At 48.3% G+C, this 27913-nt stretch overlaps 1 protein-coding gene across 3 annotated transcripts; it reads right to left on the bottom strand.

Annotated features, from left to right (window-relative positions):
• Nucleotides 1-37: 37 nt before the first annotated feature.
• On the bottom strand, nt 38-27834 carry PIP5K1A (phosphatidylinositol-4-phosphate 5-kinase type 1 alpha). Of its 3 annotated transcripts, XM_052796268.1 has the most exons (17): nt 27701-27834; nt 20857-20898; nt 16689-16723; nt 15815-15904; nt 13206-13336; nt 12677-12794; nt 12278-12430; nt 10929-11228; nt 10118-10323; nt 9385-9468; nt 8650-8698; nt 8157-8241; nt 7703-7840; nt 6856-6985; nt 5810-5890; nt 3131-3215; nt 38-2608 (listed from the first exon to the last, which is right to left on the bottom strand). In XM_052796268.1, the coding sequence occupies exons 1-17, from the start codon at nt 27756-27758 to the stop codon at nt 2606-2608; spliced, it is 1788 nt and encodes a 595-aa protein (XP_052652228.1). In that variant the 5' UTR covers nt 27759-27834; the 3' UTR covers nt 38-2605. The 3 variants fall into 3 exon arrangements, with proteins under 3 accessions (XP_052652228.1, XP_052652229.1, XP_052652230.1); XM_052796269.1 differs by lacking the exon at nt 5810-5890 and having other exon boundaries at nt 27701-27832; XM_052796270.1 differs by lacking the exon at nt 5810-5890 and having other exon boundaries at nt 3131-3238; nt 27701-27832.
• Between the last annotated feature and the right edge of the window lie 79 nt (nt 27835-27913).

Raw genomic sequence — 27913 nt, forward strand, 5'->3', positions numbered from 1 at the left:
CCCACACCCCGGACAGAGGAGGCAGGCGGGCAGTGGGTTCAGCAGCACACTGTGTATTGCGCGTCCAAGAGACAGCAGCGTGGTTCCAACAGCGGACAAGGCCACAAGCGTTACACAGCCAAAAGGACAAGGTGGGGAGGTCACGCATGGCACGAGCTGTTCCCCGGGGACGGGGACAGGTCTGTCCCTCCCAGGTGACACTCCCAGAGGGGGAGTCCCGACGGTGACGATGGTGACGCTGAGCAGGACAGGAGAGGTCCGTCCACCTGCGCTCCATCCCATCGCCCGGCATCGAGCCGGAGGTCACGGCGGCAGCGGCTGCTCCCCGATCCCTCCCCGGTGCGGCCGGAGAAGCGAAGTCCCCTCCCCGCACTGGAGAGACACCGCTCAGGTGTTTAAAAAAACAACATGAAAACCCATCGCCCATCACTTTGAAACACACACACACACAAAAAGAAGCAGTTCTGAAAACCCGTTACAAAGCAGAAGTCAATATATAAACGCCACCCCACCCCCCACCCCACCTCACCACTCACTGAATAACTATCTCCAGGAAAAGAAAAAAAACAACACTTAAATACAACTTCATAAATATTAAATCATGAAAAAAAGTGAGACTTTGTTTTCTTCCCTCCTGCTAAAATAAAACAAATATGGGTTAGGTGGGAAGATAAGAAACAAGTGTCTAATATAGACAGTTACTTCAGCTATAAAGTGTAACCTGCTGGATCAAGTCAGAGGTACAGGGGAGGGAGACGGGAAGATCCAGCAGAGACGGCTCAGGCATCCCCGAGCCGATCTTCCTCCCGCTCACGGGTCTCATCGTGACATTAATCGGTGTTGAAAGGTTTGAGAGCCCTTGAGAACCAAACAGGTTGTGAACAGCGACTGTCCTCACGCTCCACCAACCCCCTGGGGATACCCAGAGTAAGGCCATTCTGCTTGGTCTTTTGGAAAAAAAAAAAAAAAAAAAAAGTTAAAAAAAAAAACCACACGCTTTTTCTTAAAAAAATATCAGCTTGTGTCACATCCACTTGGAAAGGTTGAAGTGGAAGGTGGGAAGAGACTTGGGTCTGAAATATCACCTAAAAAAAAAAATCCCTTTCTACACCACTACATTCTTTGTTTCCTTAGCAATCATTGCTAATTAGTATAGAAACCCCTTGCATTATCGCAAGGGCAAGCTTTAAATTACTTTTTTTTATGTATATAAAAAAGAACAGAGGATTCTAACCCACCAGGAACACGGGGAAGAGTCACTTCATTTCTTTAAAAAAAGCATTTAGCAAAAATAACGATCAGTCCAACATCTGCTCTGAGATCTCTAGAGAAGCATCTGCAGCCAGCATGGGCCAGGCATCACCACAGGGAAATGGCAGCAGAACAATCCCTCCTTTCAGCTTATTATTTTGTTTAAAACCGGACTCAAAATGCCTCATACTTTTGTGGAGGCAGAAGTCTGTCCCATTTAGGTAGGAACCTTGGTTTCACGCCGCAGGGAACACTGGTGTCAACAGCGGCTACGATACAGGCGAGATATCAAAAGGGAGCCAAGCTATAAAAACAGGAAGAGTTTTGCACATGGTGCCCGCAGCAGGACAGAGGGCAGGGGAAGGGAACGGAGCAGGCTGGGTTTGGTCCATTTGCTTAAGAAATACTTTTAAAAAAGCACGCCCCTTACAAAGATCTCCCTTCACCTGCAACTCCCTGCTTGGCGGGGAAGGAACAAAAGGGCGTCGTTTAAAAACCAGGGACAAAGCAATCCAAAACCTCCCTGACGTCTTAAAAGCTTCACACATTCGAAATGCTCCAAGCAACACAGCGCAGCAACAACTAGCTCTCCTTGTTGCTGTCTCGGGGCGATGCAAGATTGAAAATGGAGGAGGCTCTGGCAGCCAGGAGCGGCTGGAGGAGGAGAGGAGGTCATCCACAGTCAGTACAGCTTCTGCTCCCCCTCTCTGCCTCTCTCACATGGGATACTTGCTGGTGGAACACTGGAAAAAAAACCCTACTTATTGAAAAAAAAAAAATTACTATATTGCAAGACTAAAAAGAAGTGATATGACTGAATTCAGAAAAACATTTAAATTAAAAACTTGTTTAAAATACAAAATAAAACCACGTTGCTCTGTCGCAAACTGCCCCAACGAGGCTCTAATGCCCGTTTCCCCCCCAGTAACTCCGACGAGTCGCCCATTCTCGCAAGGTCTGTGGCGTCAGCATTGTAAGCAGCTAACTCCCTGAAAGTCAGATCCCTTTTCCAGAGGGCTTCAGCCCACGCAGAGCAGTTCCTCCTCCTCCTCCTCCTGACAGCCGCCTTTGCTCTCGCCAGGCTTCAAAGAAAGGACAGCAGGGACACAGTGGTGGGCTCTGCTCTAAGGAGACTTCCAGGTGTCCAAGGCTCAGCTGTGCTGGCTCGATCTTTGTTAATACTATCCCACTAAGTGTAGCCCAGCCTTCCAGCTTTTAGGTTTCTGTCCAGATAAGATTACTTTAAACAAAATAAAATAATAAATCAGCAACAGGGGCTGAACGTTTGTCAGACTCCACAGACCACGCAGAGCACAGAACAATCTGCTTCCATCGCTGTGGTTTCGGTGTTGCTTCACTGTGAAGAGAAAAGAGGGGGAGATGCTGGGGAGGGGTCTGCCTTCCTCTGAGGAAGAGGAACAGGAGGTGTGTCCTGCCTGGTGTCTTCTCCTAAATCTTCTCCACCCTGGGAGAGGCAGAGTCAAGGGGGCAGCTGAGTTCAGGCTTACCCTCAAACACCACCTTACATTAAAACAAGAGGATCAGTGAGTATTTACCATCCGCCGTGGGGACAGCAAGATGAGCCTGGTCAGCTTCACCCCACATTATCTCTGCCATCAGACCCACTCTGGGCCCTCAAGAAAGGGGAATGTCTCTGCTTTGCCTCACTTATCACTAAGAGCACAAACAGTGCCTAGCACAAGGCAGGCTGAGCTTTCGCATACCAGAGGGGGACGAAGAACATCTGCTCCTGCTCTGGTCAACTCACACATCCCACTCAGTGCCCATGTTCCCAGCACAACTAGGGACCACATAACCCCCGCAATTCTCCATCTACCTCCAGAGCTGCACTTTTCCTCCTGAACAGGGAAGTACTCACAAAGCTTATCTCCGTCTCTTGCAGGTCGTCAAGCTGCTCTCTCATCTCTGCAGAGTGCTCAGGTACGGAAGGCCCTGGGGAGCCGCTGGGGAAACAGAAGGGGAAGACCTGTAAAGCAGTTTTTAAAAGTGAGCTGTCAATAAGTCTCATCTCCAGGGCTGCCCTGTTGTACCCAGCCAACAGAACATCCCAGCACCGCACAAAGGCATTTGTTAGGCAGGTTTAATATGGAAGCACAGGCAACACAATCCCTGCTGGGGCAGGCACCCAAAACACCACCTAGAACATCATCCCTCCTAGTCTGACATGACTTCAGACATTAGAAACGAGGATCTTTTGTCCATCCAAGCAGCAGCACCTCTTTACAGAAGTCTTCAAGCACCTCATCAACACAGAAATGGTCCTGGGTGAAAACAGTCCAGGTACAAAGAAACCATGAAGTACCGGATCCTGCCACATCTCAGCCTTTCCAGACACAGGCACCCTTGTTTGAAAAAGCCCCTGGCAAAACTTTAACAAACCTTTTATGCTCTGAATGTGAGCTATAGCCTGACAGCAGGATATATAACACGGGCACACTAAGCACCTGATAGGATACATCGCCAAGGAAGAAATGTGGAGCACAGAACAAGACTTGCTTTAGTCTAATAACCTGTTACCTCCCCACTTCTTTCATGATCCTACAGCTATGGGTTGCAACCTACTGGCTGAGGAACTCCAATTCCCAGCTTGTGCCTTGCCCCACTTCCTACTGAGGACATGGTGACCATGGCGTCTCTCCTTGCCCCTTGAGCAAGAAGTCGAGACTGAGAGTGCATACTTCACCTAGGCCAAGTGGTCAGGGCTTTCCAGTGCACTGGCGACTAACAGAGGAGGTTTCAGGATTGCCTACAGACAGCATGACCTGCTCGGCCCTCCTGCAGCTAACGCCCAGGGCTTGTCACAGCCTGCCTGCAGTGGTTGCCTTAATTAGCAGGGATTCAATTGCCTGTTGCTAGAGTACAGGAAGCATCAAGCTGGTCAGTCATCAGGCTACACGTCTCCCCAACCAAACACCCTTGGATCAACACCGAAAAATGGAATCCTCGCCAGGAAGGCACAGCTCCCTCTCTGCCTGATCATGCCTCACCTATGGACCTGGATACTCTGAGCTGCTCTGGCTTCTTCCTCCACCGAGCTCTCTAACTGGCGACTCGCTGCTTCTGACCTATGCAGAAATTAAAGGTGAGGATGCTCAGTGTTGTTTACAGCACATATAGCCCTTGAGGTTTGTCTTAATTAGCACCAAGCAGCACTGCCCTAATGCAGGGCTGCAGGATGAATCATAGAATCATTTAGGTTGGAAAAGACCCTTAAGATCGAGTCCAACCATTAACCTAACACTACCAGGTCCACCACTAAATTACAGTGCTTAAGAGAAAAAGAAGTGCCCCTCTCAAATGGAGGGGATCACCCTCCGGTACCCCTTGCTGCAGGATGCCGGTCAGCAGCTTCCATTCCCAGTGGCCCATGCCAACGTTTTGGTGTCCCCAACGCCAGCAAGCTTCTGCCAGAGGTTAATGACAGAGCTGGGCTGAGGACCAGGGGAATCCCAGCCTCAAGAGGGCACCCACGCCTGCACAGCATCGCTTATGCCACCACGGAGAGCACATCTTCAACACACAGGTTGCACACTGCAAACAGAGGCACGTGGCAACATTTCTGAGACAGGCGTGAGGCTGTGCTGCAAAAGAGAGACCGAGGTTGTGGCAGCACAGACAAGAGGGCTGAGCTTGTGTTCTTAAGACAGATCTGGAGCGGGCCAGATCCTGCCTTCCTCCTGTGCCCACGCTAGACGGGCAGAAGCTCTAGCTGGAGAGGTTTGGGGTGAGATCACTCCCCTTTGTACAGGACTACAGAGATTTAAGAGGTTACCTCTCCAAAGGGTGGTAAACACCCTGCTAGACTGGCTGATTCCGTAGAGAGAAAAAAAAAAAAACCACACCTTTTTAAATCCATTCAACAAGTTATGTTGTTATATATCAACAATCCACAAATCACTTTCATCCTTTTCAGGGTTTGCAGAGCTTTACAGATCTCCCAAGGTCGCAAAAGTGGATTTAAGCCTCTGACAACAGGTCTGATGCAGGAAGCCCAGATCTCAAGGCCCCGCATAGGAGAAAACACTGGTTTGTTCTCCTTCCTGGATTTCCTTACCACCGTCTGGCACTGGCACACGGTTTTACAGGCTATTGACAATGGGTAACCACTTGCTTAAGTGCCCACAGGGTACAGTAAGCAGTGTGCTCTGCTCTAGAGGTGCCTGGGGCAAACACAGATCAGGCTTTGCATCTGGGGAACCTCTTGGGACTCAACCCAGTTGTGCAGCAGGTTTGATCTTACCTACCAGAATCTGTGCTTTTACCAAGAATGGTGCTCAGCGCCACATGGGGTAAGGAGGACACCATCCTGAGAGGTTTTACCATTGAGCCTTACAGCAGACAGCCACGTTAAGGACTGCTGAGCCTTGGCCCAGGGACATACTGCGTTACAGCACTGCAATGTAGGAGTGACCTGACTGTACACCACCTCTGTAACCACCGGCCAGTGACAAGTGTGAGGCCAAATCCCAGGGTAAGCCTCACTGAGCACAGCCTCTAGACAGAAGAATGTTTCAGGCAGTCTCGTTCCTCCCCTCACCTAGACAGGAAGATGCCAGGAGCTGCTCTAGTCAAATCCTTTGCTGAGCTGTCAGCTTTATGCACTTGTACGCCCACTGACCTACGTAGAGATTGAAGGAGAGAGACCCGCAGTTAAGTAAGAAAGAAGAACACCTCAGGCATGCTGACATACTGGAAAGGAGCAGCTCTGGTTTAGGATCCCTACCAAGAAGTTTCCACGTTTTACAGAGGGAGTAAGAGGTGGTAATCACTGGTGCACCTTGTTCTCCTGCAGCTCAGAAGAGAGCAGGCACTTCTATCAGTGCCACTGTGTAGGCAGTGGCTCAGGAATGGGGAAGATGGTTTCCGATCGCTTCCAAGAAGAGAAGTTAGTACCTCAGAACAACTTCTACAAAAGGGATCGTCCTCTGACCACAGCTCCTCCTCATCCCTGCTAGTCTTACCACTTCAGCAAGAAATAAAACATTCAAAGGCAGACACCAGCTCCCTCAGGGCTCTCCATGTATTTCAGCTTCTGAGAGGTTTTGAACCACACCTGCACACACCCTGCAGCCTCCTTTCCCGAGGAGTTGAAGGAGCTCAATGCTAACCCAATCAGTAAGTTGCAAGAGAGCCCAACCCTCTGAAAAGAGCAGCCGGAAGGTCATCTTCAGCATCACCCATCATCACATTAATGCTCTTCACATACACTTTGGCAGTCACACTTTCACCAACTCACTTTAATTAACACAATTACCCCAATTCCAGAACAAAGCCATTAAATACAGAACACACAAGGAACTAAAAGCCACTGGGACCCCCAAACAGCCCAAGCAGAAGACGCAAGATCACGTCATCTGCAAGGGACTGCACGCAGGAAGAGCAAGACAACCCTCCCCCCTCACACATGCTTGAACCGACAGCAGTGAGCTTGCTCCACAACACACAGACCACTCAAACAGGTATTTCTGCAAGCATGCCAAAAACTGAAACATCCATAAAGCGGCACAAAGTCCTCCCATGGCTCATGAACCTGACTTGCAGGAGTCGCTGGCCTGCCATGCGCCAAACCAGCAATGGTCTTACCTATTTGCGGGCGAGTTGAGGCCTCCACTGCCCAAAGAAGAAGTGGACAGGGTTGTTGCGATGGAATCGCTGTTAGCTTCGTCTACTGGCAGGGTCCTGGGCAGGAGATCTGGGCGACCAAGGTGGGAACCTGAGTTGAAGCACAGACTGTTCCATCTGATCCCCAACAAGTGGGATCGTGTGGCACAAGCTCCCACATTAGCCAGGGATCAGGATCCGTGCTGGATCCCACCCAAGACATCTAAGACGCTCGAGCCCTGAAGAACCAGCCCTGCATGCAGCTCTCTGTTCCAAGTCCAAGCCTCCACACGACTGCCTAGCCCAGCTTCTCCCCTGATACAAACTCCAGGGGCACGAGCTGTTAGGAAGAGACCAGGCACACAGGACTGCCACGCAACCACATCCCAGGGGGAGCATGGGCCACACCGGATGCTTGGACGAGGCTGAAAAATCCCACAGAGATGCATAAGCTAACAATTCCCCACCTCCACAACCCGGTCTAATCCTGCTTGTGAGTAAAGACTGGCCTTTACTGAAATATGAGGTTTAAGATCCTGCCCTGCATTTGTTGCAACAGAATACTTGGAAAGAGCTGAGCATTTCAAGGGCTCGCTGCTCCTCCAGGCTTTCTCATGGTGCTCTCAAAGGCCATTCGGTGTGTATGAGTTTTTGGCCCCATCTGGTTTCTTGCACCCACAACCCCAGAAAACAGGACCTCCCCTGAAAAGACCACAAAACAACATGGAGGTGTCTTCAGGAGGCAGCAAGCTTCAATCAGACAAATACAAGCCAAACTTCTCTAGGTTTTTTTTGTTTGGTTGGGTTTTTTTTTAGCCCAGGCACCAACCTTGCTCTACATCCACCTCTGTCGTTACTTGTGCTTTTGTCTCGCATGACATGTGTGACTGGGAAGGCACTCCTCCTTGACAGCTCCGCCGAGGAACTGTTGTGCCAGACCGGCTCTTCTTAGAAGGCGATGGCTTTACTTAAAGACAAAAACCAAGAAAGCACTTTTCTAACACATTCAGGAAGGAGTAAAAAACCCAATGCAGCAACTTTCCAGTAAGAGTCTGGCGCGAGGGCTGTGCCCTGAAGGAACAAGCTGATGGATGAAACAGTTCCTATAAAGTCACATCTGTGAGGCAAGAACAATCTAGGAGGAAGGAAGGGGTGACACAGCACAACAGACTTCCTAAAGCTCTTGCACGCTTTCGTCCACCTTCCCAAACCACAGCTGCTGAGCAGGGAGAAGCCAGAAACCATAGCAATTGCCAAGGGTACAGCTGCATGGAGGTACTTACATGGTATTTTCTTGAACGCTGTGTTGCACATGAACCGTTGGAACCTTTCAGCATAGAAGCTGGGTCTGTGCACAGATACAGTGTCCTAGAAGTCCAAGGGACAAACATTAACGTGTGAATCTGAATTAAGTGATCAAGGTTGACATGAGCTTCCCTCAGGCTGTTAACCTTGAAACACAAGCTATGTTGGACTAGGAACAGTCAGGGATTCTCAGAGTTGCTCTCACTAGCAGCTGTGAGAAGCACATTAGCTACAAGCAGTAGGCATTATATACAAAGCAATCAATGCTTGTTAATGAACAAGTAGATGACCAGCATTAACAAAACCAACATTTTTAAGAGTACCTAGAACGTAATACTTCTATATAAGAGGGCAAACACACACACACCTTATATATCCAGGATGCCCAGAAGGAGCAAGGACAGCAGGCACAGTTTAAAAAGATGCTGGTATTACTGCTGAACAAGTTAAAAAGGGATGTTTTCTACTTACCCCATCATGTACCAGGGCCTTCCAAGAGTGCTCCAGCTTCTTGACAAATCTGACAAAGGAAAGAATTAAGGACAATTTTCATACCAAGTCCCCACTGTCTGTATCATATCATGCTCAGTACTGAGCCCAGCTTCTGACCACAGTGGCAAGCACACCCCAAACACGGACTGCTTTGGATTCTCTTCATTGTCATACTTTTCTAAGACTGTTCCACAGACACCAGGGCTGACTGCACAGTTCACTCTCCCAAGGGGAGAGTTTCACAGGCATAATTATCAAGGGCAGTTAACTTGCAATGACATTTAACAGAGACTTTACACATGTAACCCTCTGCACATTGCATTTTAACATAAATATAAAAAAAGGTAAGCCTTACAGCTATTTTTCATTTTATAGGGAGAAGTGGTTATGGCCATTTTAAGCCACCACTTGTTTTTTCGTTGCCACTTCCTGCACAGTGCCTGTGTACAACCACCACAGCATAGAAAAAACCACTTTGTAAGAGTAAATCTATTCCAGGAACATGAAGTAAATACAGTAAGCAAGACCCAGAAATTGATCCCCAAATGCCCAACTTCAAGAAAATAGAAAGTGGTAAATTAAACAAAAAGAAAGAAATGTTTATTTGTGTCTTAACTATTTCTTGAAAGCCAATCTTGACAACCAAACAGGGGTTGACAATGCTGTAAAGTGGTCTTCACCCTTAGGTGATACACAGCTGTTATTGTTTCTTACCTGTAGGACTGCAACACGTCAATGATGCCGATGTACAGCAGCAGCCTCTCGCCCTTTGCGTTGCGGGCTGGAATGCCTCCCATCCTAGAAGAGGACAGGACACAGACATGAAACAGGGTGTTCTCACACCCCACTGCCTCTCTCACGCAGCCTAGCGTGGGCTGAATATTATGTGAACTATTTAAAAAGCGTCAACATGTGGGAAGGACCTACTGTTCAGCGAACAAATTAGGGAAGTCAGAGCAAAATGCTTTTTCAGTAAATTAGCTAAACCTCCTGAGAATTGACCCCCTTTTCCCTCTGTATGACAATTTTATTGAAGATGAGGATTAACCCCAACTCAAGCATGAGAAGAGACCAAGCAACTGTAGAGAGCATCTACTACCATTCATACTAAGATGGCAGCTGGACTTTATGGGCTGTTAGTCTGATCTAACAAAGCTCTTGCTATGCCTCTTAGAGGTGGATGGAAGTAAGTAGTTGAAGCTGCCAGTAACTGGTGGGCAGAGAACTCTTAAAGGCCACCTGGAAGGCGAGAAAAATCTTTTGTACATGAAGGAGGGGAAATCAAAGATAAAAGCACAAGATTTGATACCAACACCTCTCTGCCCAGCATGACAGCAATCCTGTATAGCTCAGCCTGCATCTAAATTAAGTCTCCATTAGCCAGACTTGGGTTTTACCCCTCGCTCCTCAGCATTTACTGGGAAGAGCAACACCAACACAGACTTACTGGTCATCTGTTTCTATGGTGCCACCTCGCCGGGCCTCTCCTTGGATGGATTCCATGGCTGTCGAGTAGAGGGCTTTCTGGGCAGCGGGTCGCCGTGTATCAGTCTGGGATGTCCCATCTGCCATCGCGTGCTCTCTTTGTGCCAGATCGATGTTATGGATTGCAACAAGCAAACTGTAATCCATGATTTTAAAGCTCTGCAGGACCTGGGCAGAAAGTCAACAAAGGCTCACTCATTATTGCAAGCCCAGTGAAACCGTCAGAGCAGACATTTTCAGAAACATAGTCAGCATTTTTGCCTAGAGCCCCGAGCATATTGAGGGGATGGCTTTTAATCCACAGCTTGTGCAGAGTCAGCTCATCTACAGTCGCCAAAGGGAGTTAGAGGAAAGCCATCAGTGGTACTCCTGTGCAGACGAGGACCCAAGCCAGGGGAGAACACTGACTTTTGCACAGCCGCCCAACTTTGAGACCAGACTCCGGCCCCTCTCCCTAGATCCTGCCCTGCTCCAGAGCTCAACCTTGGCAGAGGGTGCTTTCTCCACCTCTAGAGGCAGTGCTGGATTTAATTCAGGTTGGAAGTATTGAATGAAACTGGGGTCCAGGTCTGCGCTGGGTTTAATTCAGGTTGGAAGTATTGAACGAAACTGGGGTCCAGGTCCTGCTTCTTGTTCACATCACCACCAAAAAAACGGGCTCTCTAAGTTAACTGGCAGAGGCTACAAGGGTGGCAGCTACCATCTCCTTTTTGTGGGAAAGACTCAGAAAAAAGGAAAGAACTCTCCACACCACCCTTCACCCTTACACTTACCAAACAGTCTCTCTGTAATGTTTTGCACAGAGCATTATACATGTCAGAGTCCAAGAAGAGGCCATCAGGGATGTCCTGCATAAAATCCAAGTCCTTGTACGTTGGGAAGACCTTCTCCCGCTCCTTCTGGGATGCTCGGCGTTTGTAGGTGGAGCCCTTCAGGTCGTATTTCAGGTGCATTTTGACGGAGCGCGGCAGTAGATTGTTCATCACAACAATGCGAATGTTTTTGCCTCCAGCCTGGACACAGTACAAGCCATAAAACTTTGGCAGCAGCGTCCTTGGGTTCTGGTTCAAATTCTGAAATGCCAAAGACAAAGAAATACCTTCAAAGCCATTCTGGCTATTCACATGCCAGTCAGAGGAGTTATTTGCTCCTTCCTGTGCTTCCCTATTGAAATGGGGCTGGCAATGATTCAAAGCCATTGCCAAAGAAGCTAAGAGACAAGGGCAGGTGAACACAGGGAACAGATGGGCAATGCCTGCAGTTGTTCATGATCACTCTGCAAAGCTGAATGGGTCAGAGAAAGATGGTAGGAAGGAAGGAGTTTGCTGATCATTCACACAGAAGCTAAGCTGGGGAGGCTTCAGAGCAGAGGAAGATCTTGTGCTTAGCCTTTTTAAATTTGGCACTTAGGTCAAGCTAAATACATCAGGATAGAGATGGGTCTAAACTCTTGTGGCAGCATCAAGAGTCCTAAGGCACTTCTACATGGCAAGACTATCTCATGGCTAAATTCCCTTACACAGAGGAGGCTTGTAAAGGCCAGGCTGGACACAAACACGAGCAGTCAGACCACACACACATTGTGTTCAGGGTAGGATCTGATTTTGCTCCAGAACCGATAAAGCCTTTTTTGCTATAGCCACTTTCATAAAATTAACACACCTTTACTCTCAAAGCTGCTGCTGCTGCTTCTATATATAGAAACTTAAAATCAGAGTTCAACTCTTCGTCTTTGCAGACAGAAACAAGCATAGCCCTGGGAAGGGAAACACAAGAACAGCTTTGCAAGACAAAGTACCATGGGCCTGATGCTGCGCAGCATGGAAGCAAACAGTTCACAGCTGGTCACAAAGCAGGCTGCAACTTTCCAAAAGGGTCCGAGTCACAAAGTGCAACCCAAGACCCCTGCGCAGCACTCCAGGCTTGTGATACCCAGGTAGCTTGTGTGAGTCCGTGACTGTCTTTGTCACCGGACAGTTGAGAGAGAAGCTGCCACTCAGCTGGGGCACAGATCAAACCTTCACTCATATCTACCAGGCAGCAGACAGCAATATCTGTCACACTTATACATTTGGGGGACTCTTCCCTAGCTCACAGAGGAAGCCTCACCCAAGTGACTCACCATGTAGTAGCCAGGCAGCAGCTTCTGTAAGAACTCAGCCTCTTTGTGCTGAACCGTTTTGATGATAAACTCATCATCACTGGATACATAGAAGAGGGATCCACTGGCCCCAGAGTTTGAAAGTTCAATGAGTGGCTCATTGCAGAGCGAGTACTGAGGAGGACAAGGTGAGAAACGCAGAGGTGAGAGAGACATCAACAGGAAACTTCAGCACAAAGGCTCTTCCTTTTAAGCATTAACAGAGGCAAATGCCAGGGTCACATACAGCATCCACTGCTGTGCTTACAGAGCTTGCCTCCGGGCCTCGCAGCACTCCATAGCTCTGAGAGGGGGAAGATGACAAACACCCGTCACACAGAGCACGCAACAAATGGGAACCTGGTCCAACCACCAACTTACCAGATAGTCATCTGGTCGGATCCCAAAGAGCTCCCGGAAATAGCGAAAGGCCACTGGAGCATAGGTTTTGAACCGAAAGTCATTGTAGTGATGAGCTGGGGTCAGGTTACTCCCTTCACTGATCAAGGAGAGAAGCACACATAAGTATTTGTATTTGAAACATTCCTTAAGAAACTGCCCTAAAAGCAAACACCCGCTGGCTGGCTGCTTCTAACACACTCGAGGGCTAGAAAGCACCCACGCAAAAGGGACACATGTAGGCACACACAACAGCAAAATTGCATTTGTTCACACAACCGATGGTGGACATATATAGGAAAAAGCCAGAGTTCTTCAGAAACAGGTGGCAGGCAGGAGCCAGAGTTGGTCCATAAGCAGTGCACTGAGTAGGTCTGCTCAGGAGACCTACGGTCGCTCCTGCACTCAACTGTCCTGGTTTGGTGCAGCTTCCTCATGTGCAAGCAGCGTTAGGAACTAATGCTGCTACCCACTATCAAAGCACCAGAGAGAGAAGAAAGCAAGCACTGACCTTGGGAAGAAAATACTTTCTACTACATAGAAATCTTGCATGAGAACGTCTCTTTCAGGTTTGGTGCTCAAGCTTCCAACTGTGTGTGTAATGCCCAGCTGAATGGCACCTTTCAAGGCAGATGATGTTGTCTGGAGGGGCAGAGAAAGTGAGTTAGACATGTGGAGCAGCAGGCTAGAAATAGGAATGAAAGGAGTTAAAGAAAAGAGAGCCCCCAGTTTAAAACAGCACTGTTACCTGGGGTATTTTACACCTACTGGTTCCAGCTTCCATCATTTCTTTCTCATTGACTAATACCACTTTGGTGATGAGAACACCTGGGAACACCCCTACATCTCTGATAGCATCCTGCTTGATCCTTGCACTCTGGGTGGTCGAGCAGTAAAAGACTTGAGCTGGAATCAACATCCAGCTGGTCCTTAAAAGGACTGAATTTCATTTCATCCTCCCACAGCACTCATCTCTACACACTGCAGTCAGAGGGGGAAGACACCCAGGGACAGATTACCTTGTGCCCCTAGGAATAAAACACACTTCTTGACACCTTGGTTTTGGAACTATACACTTTGAAGCTTGCTCTTCCCGAGCTTGGGGACAGACTCAGGTCTTCTACAGGACAAGGCAGGCATGGCCAGCACACAACACACGTTTCTGTTTGGTGCTACCACATTCCTCTGTCTGCCTCTCTTGCTAGGTCATGGCTCTTTAACCCTAAGGAGTTCACTGTCATTTTTAAATAAGGAGCAAAGACACAACTCCTGCTCCTGCAGCCTCTGCACAAACTGCCCAAGAACAATGTAGGACTGTGTTCTTGTAACATCAAGAGTCCTCTTCTGTCTACGAAACACATGATCTCATCTCAGACCACTCGGACGTGCTTCAGCCTAGCTCGTGCTATGGGCTGTCTTTCCCAGAACAGCCCAGATGAGATCTGCTCAACACCCTGATGTTATATGGCCTGTCAGTTCCCGGAGCATGGAGATATGAACTCTGCTGTAAAGCCTGCTGGAAATGTTGAGGCTGCAGAGCAGGTGCAGGTTGGATTTGTGCACTGCAGCTCATGGACATTTCACTTGGCTTATACATAAAGCAACTGGACCCAAAACAAGACCAGGGCTCAAGATCCAACTAGTTTGTGTTTGTTTCCTTACACTAAACAAAGCCCAGCCCCCTGCTACATGCAAGAAATCACTGTAGATCAAAGCATTTGGCAACAGAGGACACCACAGTATCTGGGGGACAAGCATTTCAAGTTTTTTCCCCAGGCACACATCCTCCATGAAGCCTTGTAAAACAAATGGGAACATTTCTCCCAGTTAACTCGTTTTCTGTTATAGCTGCAAGAGACCTGCTCACAGTTCCCTGAAGTGAGAGCAACAAAAACTGGCAGTAACTCCAGTTTGTCGACAGTGTCCTTTTCTACTTCAGCTACCTGTTTGTATCTGACATTTACTTCAGTATTAGATGGGGAAGGAGGAAGAACTTGACTCCGCTTTCCTTCCTTACCCTCTAAAGGCTAAAGTCGCTTGAAAACAGATCTCAGCTCAGCTCACCTAGCCCTGCTTAAACTTCCAGGACAGTCTCACTGTTGAGAAACAGAACTTACCAACACAGCACAGCAATGCTGCCTTGTTTGTGAACACAGAGCCACAGGGCCAGGTTGCCAAGGAACAAGTATTTTTCTCTTCTATTAGCCAGCACAATCAGCTGAGCAGCTGACTGCCTGTTTACAATCACTTTTATAAGGCAAAGAATTTTAAAAAACAACTTACCACCCCTGGAAAAGGAGGGGATGGAAAACAGACAGATTGTCAATTAGTCTCATTCCCAGATAAATCCCATGCAGTGTCCCACAAGGTTTCTGGGACCGTTGCAAGGGACATTGGCTCCTACTTCTCTCTTCTATTACTGCTGTGTAACCTTCTACCTCTGAATTTGCTGGGAAACTGAAAGCCAGATCCCAATCTTGAAGACGCAAGCAGTTTCAAGAAGGGCAGTATAACAAAAGCTGGCTTCTGTAGAAACACCATTTGGATTCCTTCCTTTAACTCCGACTCCCAACAGACAGATGGATTAGAGATTTCAGACCAGAAGCTTCACTTACACGAAGTGGTGAAATGCCCATATCAAGCCATTACCCATTTAATCTACATCCTAGAAGTCAATCTTGCTTCAGAGAAAGTCAGCCCAATCTGATGAAGTCCAACAAACAGGAAGCAGCATCCACAAAATACCCACATTTACAGGCTTTTTAAAAATACCCAAACAATCTCCCCTTTGTAAAGCAAATTCCAATAATGCCACAAGATCTATAGAAGCTATTGTTCCCAAAGAGCACAGAAAGCACCCAATAAGCTAGAAGAGGCCTAGGAAGTGTTGCTAATGGGCAAAGTTTAAAAAGAGTCCCCTTTTTAGAAGGCTACAAGAGAAGCTAAGAAGCACATATTCAGTTCTTTGGTTCCCTTCCTTTGAGATCTCCTTCAGCAACTGTCACAGACATTACTCACTCTCTAACATCAGACCTCGTGAGACACGCTGCTGCTCTGGATGGCACTTGCATTGCGAAGAGGAGAATAACAGTCAAATGAGTTGTGCAAGAGGCAACTTACCTTTTTATAGGTGGTCTCGCCTGTGGAGTCCACGCCTCTGTGCCCTTTCTTTATCGTCTGTGAGCCTGGCTGCCCAGAACCACCTGGCATCTGGGATCGGAGTAAAAGATAGCAAGAACCAAGGATGTAAAACCCAATGTCTTAGAGGCCAGTAGCTACCCAGAACCACCTGGCATAATTTTGCTATTCTCAAAGATGGAGCCTGTGAAGCACATGCTGGTGAAGCCCCAGACCCCTGCATGAGCGCAAAATGAGGACATGGTACAAGCTGGCCTCCAGGACAGCAACAGCATTGAAATGCCTTCAAAGAACCAATTGACTCCTGTGTGATTGAGGCTGGCCATCTAATTAGAGAGAAACACCTTCATGCAAGACCACCTGGAAGAGTTTGGTTTTTTTCTAATCACCATCATCACAAAGAGATTAGCTCTAAGCAAGTCTGGACCAACTGCAGCTAGTCACTGTGCATTCTGCCAGTAAGGCCAAATCTTCAAGGAAACATTTTAGGAAGGTGGCAAATTCTACTCTGATTCATGCCACAAGAGCTCACTTGACTCATTGTCTTCTAACACACGCAGTTGTTAAATGGTGTTTCTCAGTCAAAACGAGTTGAACATCTTGCTCGCGGCAGGAGATCTATGGTGTTTTGGTGGCACAAGAATTGTTCAGTTCCAGGACAAGCTAGATTTTTAAGCAGAGATCCCCTTGGTAAGGAGAAATGCTCCAATTTCCCAAATAAGAACCTGCAGCTTACTGTACTTACTGCTGCCTGGTTTACCCCTAACTTGAATGAGATTGGAAAAATAGCAGGCAAGATTGAAATTATTCATTCTCTCAGGCAGGGAACAAACCAGCTTGTCGGTCAGAAACTTACCTCAGGGGTGAGTGATTTTTTGAAAGTAGATGATCCTGTCAAAAGAATAAAGCCACACTCAGAAAGGGTTAATCATGATTATGCATTACAAAAAAGCCTGACACACCACCTTGGTTCAAACAAATATTAAGGCATCTGAAAAAGCACTGACTCATGGCTGATTTCTTCCTAGCTTCTCCTCTTACAGCAGAGAGGATTTTTGTCAAGCCACAAGGAAATGCTATTCTGCTTACCACTTGCCAGCCAAACTCAGTTTTGTGTCGGTGTTACCGGCTAGGGTCTGCTCTGCCCCGCTCAGCTGGCTTCCAGCACTTCTCTGGCTGGGCATGAACACGCAGGACCACCTTCAGAGGTGGTATCAGCAACTTCCCTGCCTTTGATGGACTTGTATGGCTTTGCAGGATTATTGCCATCTATTAATTAGAACTGGGAGGGCCAAGTGCTCTGCAGTGTTTCAGTAGATGCGCTGACCATGCTTTATCTTAAAATTATTTCCAGGACCTTTTATTAAAAGGCCCAGAACATCAACCCTTCCGCTTGAAGCCAAGCCCAGGGATTTTCATAACCACGATGGAGTTAAATATCTGCGAGGTGATGTACTAACTTTTATCTTTTAGGTCTGGATTCCCATCTTGGGTTTTTTTTTGGATGCAGCAAGGAAAAAAAGGCAATTAGGTGACACTGCCCCTCTGCGATGTCTGTCTATACCACAAAGCCACCAGCCAGATCAAGCCCAACACCAGTGAGGCCAAGAGCTCCCAGGACAGGGACACTGCCCCTGCCAGGCAGATGCATAAAACAGTGATGTGCTTTCTGCCTCCAGCCCAGAAAAGCAGACAAGCTCTTTCATTTTGTTTTTCTGCTTCAGACACAGCAACTGATTTTTTCTTTTTTTACACAGGAGCCATGACCACAGCCTTAGAAAACTGCCCCCACCCAAAAGCAACACCCCCATCGTACCAGGGAGTAAGCACAGGGTTGCTTCCCCCAACATCCAGTAATTGTTTTAGCAGATTAAGCATTACAACATACAATCCTTGCAGCGGTTCTGGGTCCACCCACCGCTCGCCCAGCAGAGAAGCCCCTTCTGCTCGCCTGTTACAGGCAGTGTAAAGACTCATGCTGCGATTTCATCAAGCGCTACAGCTCTACAAAAACCGCATTTCAGCAGAAGGAACAGAGGTACTTAACAGCAAAATCCAGCAGCCTTCTGATCCCCTTATCAAGTGATCAAAGTTCTCATTTCAATACATATTAAACAAGCAAACAAGAAAAAAATCTGTGACAAACGCTTTTCACTAAACAAAGCAAGCACAGAACGACTGGCTCCAACCACCTTCCCACCCCCTCTCATCTCCCTTTAAAGACAAGAGAGTTTGTCCCGACAAGCTCTAATTTTTGCATTTGAAGTTTCTCACAGCTGGCTGTCTTCCTCCTCCCCCAACACACTCAGGGCTCTTTGGAGCCAGTCGCCCCGCTTCACCTCTCAGAATCATTTAGGTTGGAAAAGACCTTTAAGAAAAGACCCTCTCACATCCCTTCCCTCTTCTCCTCCCCACCGGCCCAGGTCTGGGAGCATCTCCAACTAGAAGGAACCTCCTGTGACTTAGTGTGTTACGACGAAACCAATAAAGCTCAACTCCATCACTTCATCACAAGGCTTTTGAACCTGCCAAGATCCAGCAGGACACAGGGATGGAGGAAACATCCCGGGCATCACAGTATAACACCTGTTCAATTGCAATTAAGCCTTTTTTTAAAGCAAGTATGTGTAATTAATTATGTAGATCAAAACCTCTAAAAGCCCCGTGATTTAAGCAATCCTGAAGCAGCACCGCCAGCCTCATCACCTTGGAGATTCGCTGTGTTAGTATTTAATCATCCGTGCAAAACCGTGTTCCACTAGGATTTAACTAAAGCTCTTTTGCCAGAGGACCCAGCAGAAAATCTTCTCTCTGCTGCCTTAATCACACACAACACACGTTAAAAGCGAGAATATACAACGAGGCTTGGTTGGAAGAGCTAGCATCCCAAAGCACGTCTCGTTTGTCCCCTGCAATACCATGGGGTATCCTTATCTTAGAGGTGTCACTGTGATTTTAAGGAAGATGTACAACATCCCAGCACAGACCAGAGCATCAGCTTCACCTTATTCTCTTCCCCCACTGCCCCAAGACCACGGTGCCTCAGTTTGTCCTTTCACATAGCGATTTGAGAAGCAACAACAATGATCCTCCCAATCAGGCTGGTTACAAAGAAAGGGTGAGTCAACAAGGGAAAGCTGCAGCCTGCGGTCAGAGCATCGGTGCGGCCACAGCATCGCTCAGCTCCCAGCATACCCAGTTTCCGCAGCAGGAAGCTCCCCATCCCTCCCGCTAGTTTCCAAATGAGTTTGTTGCTGACTGGGAAATAGGTAATTCCTGTTTGACTGTGATAAAAAACGCCTATTCACGCCCAAGCGCAAGGATGAACACGCAGCTGATGAGGTCTGCTCGGCTCCAACTGAAGCTACGTATGGGTCTATCGTGTGTCCTCCTGCAAAAACAAGCTCTCTTGATTATCAAAAGTGTTACTAGCTGAGGTCAGAGAACAAAACTCAGAAGTTTCCATATGAAAACGTTTCAGTTATCTCCACCTCTTTTTATTGCTATGTAAAGGCAGTTTTGTGTCATCCCACACACACACTGCTTGGAGAAGTGAAGGTGTTAAATTCCATGGCATAAACGTAACAAAATGAAATTATTTTAAAAAAGCTGCTATTTCTGGATCTATTTAAACGTCTCTTTAAAATGAAAGAATTCATCAGTCATCATTCTGACCCAGATTGACAACCGAAAAAATGGCTTGAGACACCTAAACAATTAATTCTGGCCAAAGGAAACAGATCAGTCCTGTCCGAAAATGAATTCATGATGTCCCAAAAAGTTTCCTTTTTTCTTTCTTTCGTGATTCTGTGAGCAATCCCTATGAGCGATTTCAGAGCATTCCTCAGAGCTGTTTACTGGAAGCTGAATCAACCTAAATAAATAGCTGTCTGCCTTCTGCCAGCCCTAGCTGTCCAGGATTATTTTCAGCCAGCAACAGATAGTAGTATACTCTTACCAACCATGACATAAAGACTAGGAAAAAAAACCTAAAAAGTTGTGGCGATGGCATCTGCCCAAATGGTTCAGACAAATATTTCACTGGAAGGAGTCTGTAACAAGGCATTTGGGCCAGATGCTCACTTGTCTAGCAAATGAGCATGCTAATTTGGTATAGCCAGGACAAACACTCGCTTCACTCTATTTTTAAATAGAGCTGCTCAGACAGATTTTAGCTGCGCCTCATGTTTTAGACAAAAATAAAAAGTGAAAACGTTAGCACACCCAAACACATCATCAAGCTCAACTCTCCAGCGTCTGAGCAGGGCAAGCCGAGCGCCAGGACACATCACACCGGCATGTGCTGCCCTTCCTCCCCAGTCCTGCTGCTGACTGCAGGGTTTATCTCGGCCAAACAAGTGGCCAGGATGAGAGAGGCAGCTGGTTTTTTCCCAAACAGGCCCTCTTAATGCTCAAAAATGGGAATGTTCTCCCTCCTCACCTGGACTCTGCCTGCAGGTGGTGGCACCATTGACAAGAGCACTTCTGCACACGCAGAAGTCGCTCACGAGCCCAAGCCTTAGACCCACCAAACGCTACCTGGAAGACGTGTAGTACATTGGAGCCTCCGTGGACACATCCAAGGTGCTGTCTGCACAGAAATCCCTCAACACTTTCTTTTTTTTTTCTCTGCCTGCAAATCCCCCCTCAAAAAGTCTGTTGGGACGAGTTGTCCCCCCCAATCCAAGGCCATGCCTGCAAATGGGAATAGCAGCGAGATTTCTTTTCTTCAAAGTGCAAACCAGGCAGAAACCAAAGCAGAAAAGCCCCACTGGAACAATCCTGCTGGTGCACACAGGGATGTAGAGAGCTGTTTAGATGTCAGGAGAGCACTTATGCAACACACTTCAATAAAATAGCAGCTTTTGTTGAGAGCGGTAGCAGTTTATTTAGGGGAAAAAACACCCACCAAGTTTTGTCAATCCTCAAAAGCCAAGACAGTTATGTAATAAGGCATTTTGCTGCTAGTTACTGGAGAGGAAGAAACCATGCTTTTTTTAAGTACATGTATGCAATACATCTACCTCTTCGAAATGACATCACCGAGCAGCACAAAAAGCTGAAATCTATACGAGGAAAAACAAAAAGGTTATACAGTTGTGGTGGTGAACTGATACTTCAGCTACTTGAAGAAACAAGAGATATTTTCCCCAAGAAAGTTAAAGAAACACAAAAAGAAATCCTATTTCCACTAGTTAAGAAAACAAAGGTCCAAACTTTGCAAGCAAAACACTTCTGAGCAAAGCACCTTAGTCGCGCACAATAAAAACGTCTTCCACGGCTCTGGAAGATAAGAGCCTGAGTATTTCATTTACTTCTCTCAGGAAGCTCTTATGGAAAAATGCAGAAGTCTGGCCTGAACTAAGAGTCAAAGCCAACGTTCTTAATCACAGCAGCTGGAGATGGAAGAAAACCTGTGAGATCACACAGCCCACCCCTGCCAGCACACAACACGGCCCTCCAGAGGAAGATAAAACACTTACAAACACTTGATCTTGGCCAGAAGGCCAAGCAGTGAGTAATAATTTTGAAATTCTCTGCATCGATAGATTTGTTCCGATAAATTATGTTAAGGACATTAAACCAATGGCATCAAAGCTGCCGTAAGAGAGCTCGTGAATTCAGTTTCTAGATAAAGAGCTCTTGCACATTGTAGATTTCTGTTTGGGGGTTATCTTTCCCATCACCATTAGCAGTCAGCAGCTGATGTATGCATGACTGATTTTACTGTGCTGGATTAGCGCATCTTCCTCTCTCTCCCCTACACTTCTTTTACAAGCCTGTTGATGAAGGCGCAGGACAGGACACTCCTGAAAGTCACTGGATACTGCTGACGTGTCCACACCAGCAAGCGGGTGACATGTTGGGAAAAGGGCCAGGGAAAGATAGAGGAGAGTCAATCTCTGTAACGTTATCTAGACACTTCTCGCTGCTTTGCAGAAACAGTAAACCCTTCCTCAATCTCTCTTCGCCAGCAAACTGCCAAGTGCTTTTTGAGGAGGTCAGCACACCTAGCCATGGAGAAATCAAGCAATTTTTTAATCCAAGAGGCCGGGGCAGAATTAAGAACAGGTTTCCACGCACAAGGTTACCAGCATTTTCTAAGTACCCAGAAGAGAGCTGAGGCCAGGCATGACATCTAGAAATCTATTTAAAAACAAAAACCAAAAAAGCCCAAGAACAAAAACAAGCGACTCCTCTGCCTTCTGCAGAGGTGAGCAGAAGAGGTGCTCATCGAAGGTGAGAAGAGAACATACCAAAGAGGATGGGGTTTGGGTTTCCACCTCTATCACCTGGAGGTGGGTGAGCACGGGATAGTGCTCACATCAGCAGACGAGTGCTGACCTCACTGAAACCCTGGATCCACTATTTGGGACTTATGCCAGCGATTCCACAAAAAGATGTGCTTCACGGCAACTAATTATTTGGGCAGTGCCAATCTAAAACCAACACAACTCACCAGGGCTGGGAAGAAACCTGCTTTCCTTTGTGTCTCTTCAGCACAGCAGACCTCGACCAAAGATCAGTGGTCACAAGAGCACTGACAAACAAAACCCTGTCTAAATGTGCATGGAAACACAAATACATCTTGATGGACAATGAGTTACTCTCTCCACTGAAAAACACTTGAAATAAATAAAAACCCTTCAAGGCAAATAAATGAGACTCAGATGCATGACGTCTTCAGCAGCAGAGAATGGAGACAGCCCACGGACCAGTAGGCAGATGGCAGGACTAAAGGGTGGAAACTCTGAAGACAAGATGACAGTGAGCGAGAAGTTTCAAGCATCTGCTCCTGACTCCTGGCCATATTTCTTCCCCCACCATCCCTCTCCTGAGACGAGCCCTTTGGCCAGAGCCATGCCCTCCTGCTCCCCAAGAAATACCAACTCTGAGGTAGAGCAGACACGCAAACTCTTTGGTCCTCGTTATTGAGCCGCCTGCAAGTCAAAGAGTACCATGGAACTGCAAAAATCACAATTAAAAGAAACAGCAAGCAAGTTCAGCAAAACTACCTTTGGCTTCAGGGAAGGGGCTGGAAACGAGGCACATATGAGCAAGGGCTAACGCAGCCGGGCGAGCCACCAGCCGGCGAGTATTCCTAGTTTTACTGTGAACCATACGGAAAAGCAATAACATCTCAGGGGGAAGAGGAATGAGGTTATCTCAAGTTTCCCAGAAGAAGAGGGGGCAGACTGATTTTTGCTGAAGGCATTTTGGACAAGACCACTTTCTGGAATATCTGATGGCAACTCCTGCCCCTGCAACCTGTAGAAAAGCTGGGGAGACCCTCCTTCCCTACAGCAGTGTCTTCTGGCACATCGGCTTTGCACAAGGTTCTGCCATTTGAAAATTAATCCTACTGTTGGCCAAAGACCATCGATTTTACAGCTCTGCATTACTCCTGCTTTCCACCAAAACAGTGATTTAAAATTTAAGCCAATCCCTGCTCCCAGACAGCAACATCTATTCAAGAAACACAAGGGCACCGGCCTTTCCAGAGTGTTGATGAATTTTAAGTCCAGCTTTACGGCTATTGGGAGCTACTTCGGGGATATGAATCCTAACGATAAATGCTCCAAGCATTCCTTTTCCAGGCTGCTCTGCAAACATCACCAAGCACCGGGAAGGGAGTGTGTCAACAGCCCCTATTCCAGCTGAGCGATTGCGGGACTTGCTCAAAACCGACCCCAGAGGGAGCTGGCGACAGGGAAACCAGAATTAGCATCCTGCCTGCTGCGCCACCTTTTAATTTGGGGGGAAAGATAAACAATCCTTTCCCAGAAGAGTAAGATATAGGTCAGATGTAAGGTATCTTTCTGCCCTGCGAGCGCTCTGCTTTTTAAACATGGCAGAGTCTACAGGGATGCAGTGAGATAATATATTTAATCACCGCTATTACAGAGTAATCAAGAAAGGACAAGAACAAGTACGATACCTTGTTTGGGGGAAAACGAAGCCCTGATCCTGGAGAAGGAAGCTCTGGGTGAGCAGAGGGAAGCAGCACAGGCAACATTAACTCACCTCCATCTCAAAAAAAAAAAAAAAGGCTTTTCAACCCTGCAGGGCTAACAGGGGTGGTGGGGAAGAGAAATAAAACACCAAGCAGCCCCTTTCAACAATACATGCTGGAGGGAGGGAGGAGCGGCTTTTACTTTCCAAAGGGAAATTCAGTTATAATTCAGGAAATATAATCCAGGTATTCAGTGCCCCCCCCCAAAACCAAACAATTCTCACTCACTTTCTAGCTACTGCTTTGTCAGACGAGCTTCCCTCCAACAGACGAATCTCTCATTTATTTAGACAAGCTGGCTCCTACCTTTGTTCTTTGGACAGTAACCTTTTGCCTCCATCTTAAAGTAAAGGAGCTTTGCCCCACACCAGGGTGACCACCACACACCAGCACAACTCCCACGGCACCAAAAGGGACGGCGAGAGTTTGGGTGACAGGACCCGGCTGATGATACTAACCTGAGACACCCAGAGAGATTTCACAGCTGATGGTTGGGAAGAAGAGAGATTTTTATAACAGAGACAGGATTTGGAGTCATTTGACAGTCCTATTTTAAGCTTGAGGATGATGAGCCATTCAGATGTTTCTATTTAATAACCTCATCTTCCCTCCTGCGCGCTCGGTCTCGGCGAGGTGGGATCAAGAAAGCTTTGTCCCTCTTGCAGGAATTTGAGGGCGGGGGTTGGGGGCGAGTCTTTCTGGGTGTTTTACACCTACATTAAGGGCTCAGCAGTTTGGGATCCTGCTCTCAGCTCGCTTCAGATGTGTTGGGATGATTTCCCTGTCCCCAGAAGTGACTGAGCCATTTTGAGAGCAATTCTTTTGTCTGTGGACTCCAGGGAGGAGCCTGAAGCCAGGGTGACAATGAACTCTCAACTCACTCGGACCCATAATTATAAAGCAGCCACAGCACCCAAGGCACAAAGGGCCAAACAACTGAAATCCCACATTAGCATTTTTTGGCACATGCTGCTTCAAAGTGAAAGCAGCAAAATGAGAAAACCTCTTTGGGTGTTTCCCCAGAGAGTTAAATACACGTTGAGGCAGGGAGAGGGGGAACCGCTGCCTGGTCTGGGAAGGGTTTCAAAATTATCCACATCCCCTTTATCTACACTGGATGATGCCAGTAATAGAGTAATAGTCCCCCGGGGCAAACTGCACCATGGGCCGCTGAGGGTGACAGTGCCCCAAAAAGCCATGGCAGGGCTTCAGATGGTTTAAGGTTTACCATGGAGCAAAGCAAAACCTTGCATCCAAAATAACAACCAGTCTCCTTTTGTCCCCTGCCTTCTGCAGAGCTGCTCCTCCAGCATCTGAGCCCTTCCAGCACCCATTTCAGGATCACTCTCCTCAGCTCATGGCTCTCATCATCCCTGGTTCTACCTGTTCTTTCCAGAAGCAGAGGAACCAGGTCCCACCCAAAGCCTGAACACTGCCCGGGGCAGAGGGCGACGACCCAGAGAGGCCCCAAGTCTCCTGGAGGTGGGGCTGAAATCCGAGGTTTAAAGCCTGCACCATCAGGGATCAGCCAAGATGAACATGCGTCACGTATCGCACATGTCACACAGCGGAGGCTCTGTCACAACTAGAATTCAAATCCTGTGGGAAATGCGCGTTAGCCAACATCTCACTAGCTAGAGAAGCAATTATTCTACCAGGCAGGGAGAAGAGATTTGCTTGTAAGCTTGCATATTTTCTCTTACGTAACGTTCTCAAAACCCTTCAAGCTTTCTGAAGCTGGCTCCTCCTTCTCAGCTCAGAAGATGAGCAAGCATGGGAGAAGATCACGATCTCAAAGGAAGCCCCAAAGCAACAGAAAAAGACCCAGTGGTCTTGCCCCTGGACACTCAGCCCTGTGCTGAGGCACCTCAGCTGCCACAGCCAATAAAGACCCAAGCACTCTCTTCTTCCTCTCAAAACTGGCTTTATTGGACAGACAGGTACAACTTCCGCTGTGCCTGCTCACACAGTGAACAAAGATAAAGCAGGTACATTGGATGTCCATCTTCAAAACCACCCAAAAGACACAGCTAAGAAGCCAGAAAATTGAGCACATATGGACATCCCTGCTAGATGATACTTCATCAATGCTGCAGCAATAATTAAATTAATTTCTTTTACTGCAGTGCTCAGCTATCTGGCCCTAAATACTTCTAGAAGAGAAGTGGGGTAGCAGGCAGTAGGGCTTAAGGTGCAAAACACCAACACTCTGAGAGCACCAAATGAAGACAAGGTTCAGACGCAAGTCTTCCTGTGCGTTTCTTCTTTCCTTGCTGTGGCTTGGGTGACAAGTGGGGTCACACTGACCAGGAAGCTTCAGCATGTTGCATTATAATAAATAAAAAGCCTGGCCACTCTCTACTAGAGAAGCTCAGGAAGGATGGCTGGATCTTGCCAAATGCAAATTTCAAGGTTTTGAGAAAGTCATTTTGGTTTCTAGCCACAAACTAGCATGAAGAAGCTAGTTTGGGGCCTGTGGAAAGGGGAATAGGGCTCTCGACTCCCTCAAGAACACTGCCAGACCTGTGAAACACTGGCAGGAGGCAGAGTCACAGGTTTAAGAACCAAAAGTGCCCTGTTTTATCCCAGACAAGGTTTCCACCCCTTGTTACCATCCCTCTGCGGGAATGAGGACGGTGCCCAGTTCCAATCCTGTGTATTTCTGGTTCAGCTTGCATTTTGAATCAGCAGAGCAAGACAAACCCTCAGCTGTCAGAGGACTTCAGGACCTTCCCCTTGACTCTTACTGGCCCCGATTCTATTCATCAAAACAAATCTAACCAGAAGATGTTTACATTCCCACAATATCTTGCCTCCCACAGGTACCAAATGGCTTTGACGCGCTACCTTCGCCTTGCCCAACACTAGATGCAGCAGAGAAAGGGAGCCTCTGCCAAAGAGATGCTATCCTCCCCCCTTCCTGGCAAGGTCCTGACTAAAGGAAGATACTTCTGCTATCCCCACCCATCTGCGTGCCAGCAGCCGAGTCTGGGGACCCGGGACCCGCTGCCACCCCCAAGGCAGGTGACCTGACCCACGGGCTCAGGCTCTAGAAATACAAGGGAACAGAGAATCAGGTTTACCCTGGCACCAACCCCTCCACTCCCCCCACCACATCACAGCACCTTCTCATGTAATCCAGTCCCCAACCCTCCCCAAGACCCTCTGCCCCCTCCAGCTACCCTTTTGTAGGAGAGAATTCAAGCCCCCCAGGCCCCCATTCATGCCTGGAGGATCCTCACCACACACCCACAGTCTCCTCCCCAGGAAAAGGTCAGCCCTACACCCACCTCCCGCAGCGAAAGGCCAACCCCAGCTCACCCCACGGAGCCCCAGCCCACCCCACGGAGCCAGCTGGGCTCTGCAAAGCCCATCCCACCCGAGCCTCGGCCCATAACCCCCCGAGTGCTCGCTCCCACACACCCTCCGGATTGCTCAGCCTCCTCGTCGTCCCACCCCCGGCTTCACCCCACAGCACCAACCACCCTGAGAGCCCTTCCCCGGCTCGCGGCTTTGCCCATCTGCTCACCCCACCCAGGGCCCGGACCAGGCCCCGAGTCCCTTCCTGTACACACCCGGCCCCACGCACCCCACAGGCCTCCCACACACCCCCCCTCCAGCTCCAACCGGCCCCACGGCCCTACTACGCCCCCCATCCCTTACACCCCCCCAGAGCCCTCCTCAGCCCCACGCACCCCATGCCTCTCAAGCCTTCAGAGCCCCCCCTCAGCACTACACCCCCACTCCCCAGAGCCCTCCTCCTAACCCCGCATCCCAGAGCCACCAGCCCCACACCCCCCGGCCCCCGCAGAGCCACCCCCGGCCCTCCGCCGGCGCCGGGACCAGCCCCGTACCCGCCAGGCCGCCGCTGCTCCCGCTGCTACCCCCCGACTCGGGCCCCGCCGACGCCATCTTGGAGTGCTCCCTCCTCCTGCGGCTGCCGCCGGCTCGCGCGCGGCACCCGCGCCCCTCCCCGCTTGGCTCCGCCCCTCCTCGCTAAGGTCCCGTCCCGCCGGACCGCACCATCCAGCCGCGGGTGGGGGGGGGGCGGACACGCCGCGCCGGCC

Source organism: Harpia harpyja, chromosome 9 (genome assembly GCF_026419915.1).
Source record: "Harpia harpyja isolate bHarHar1 chromosome 9, bHarHar1 primary haplotype, whole genome shotgun sequence".
Classification (NCBI taxonomy): Eukaryota; Metazoa; Chordata; class Aves; order Accipitriformes; family Accipitridae; genus Harpia; species Harpia harpyja.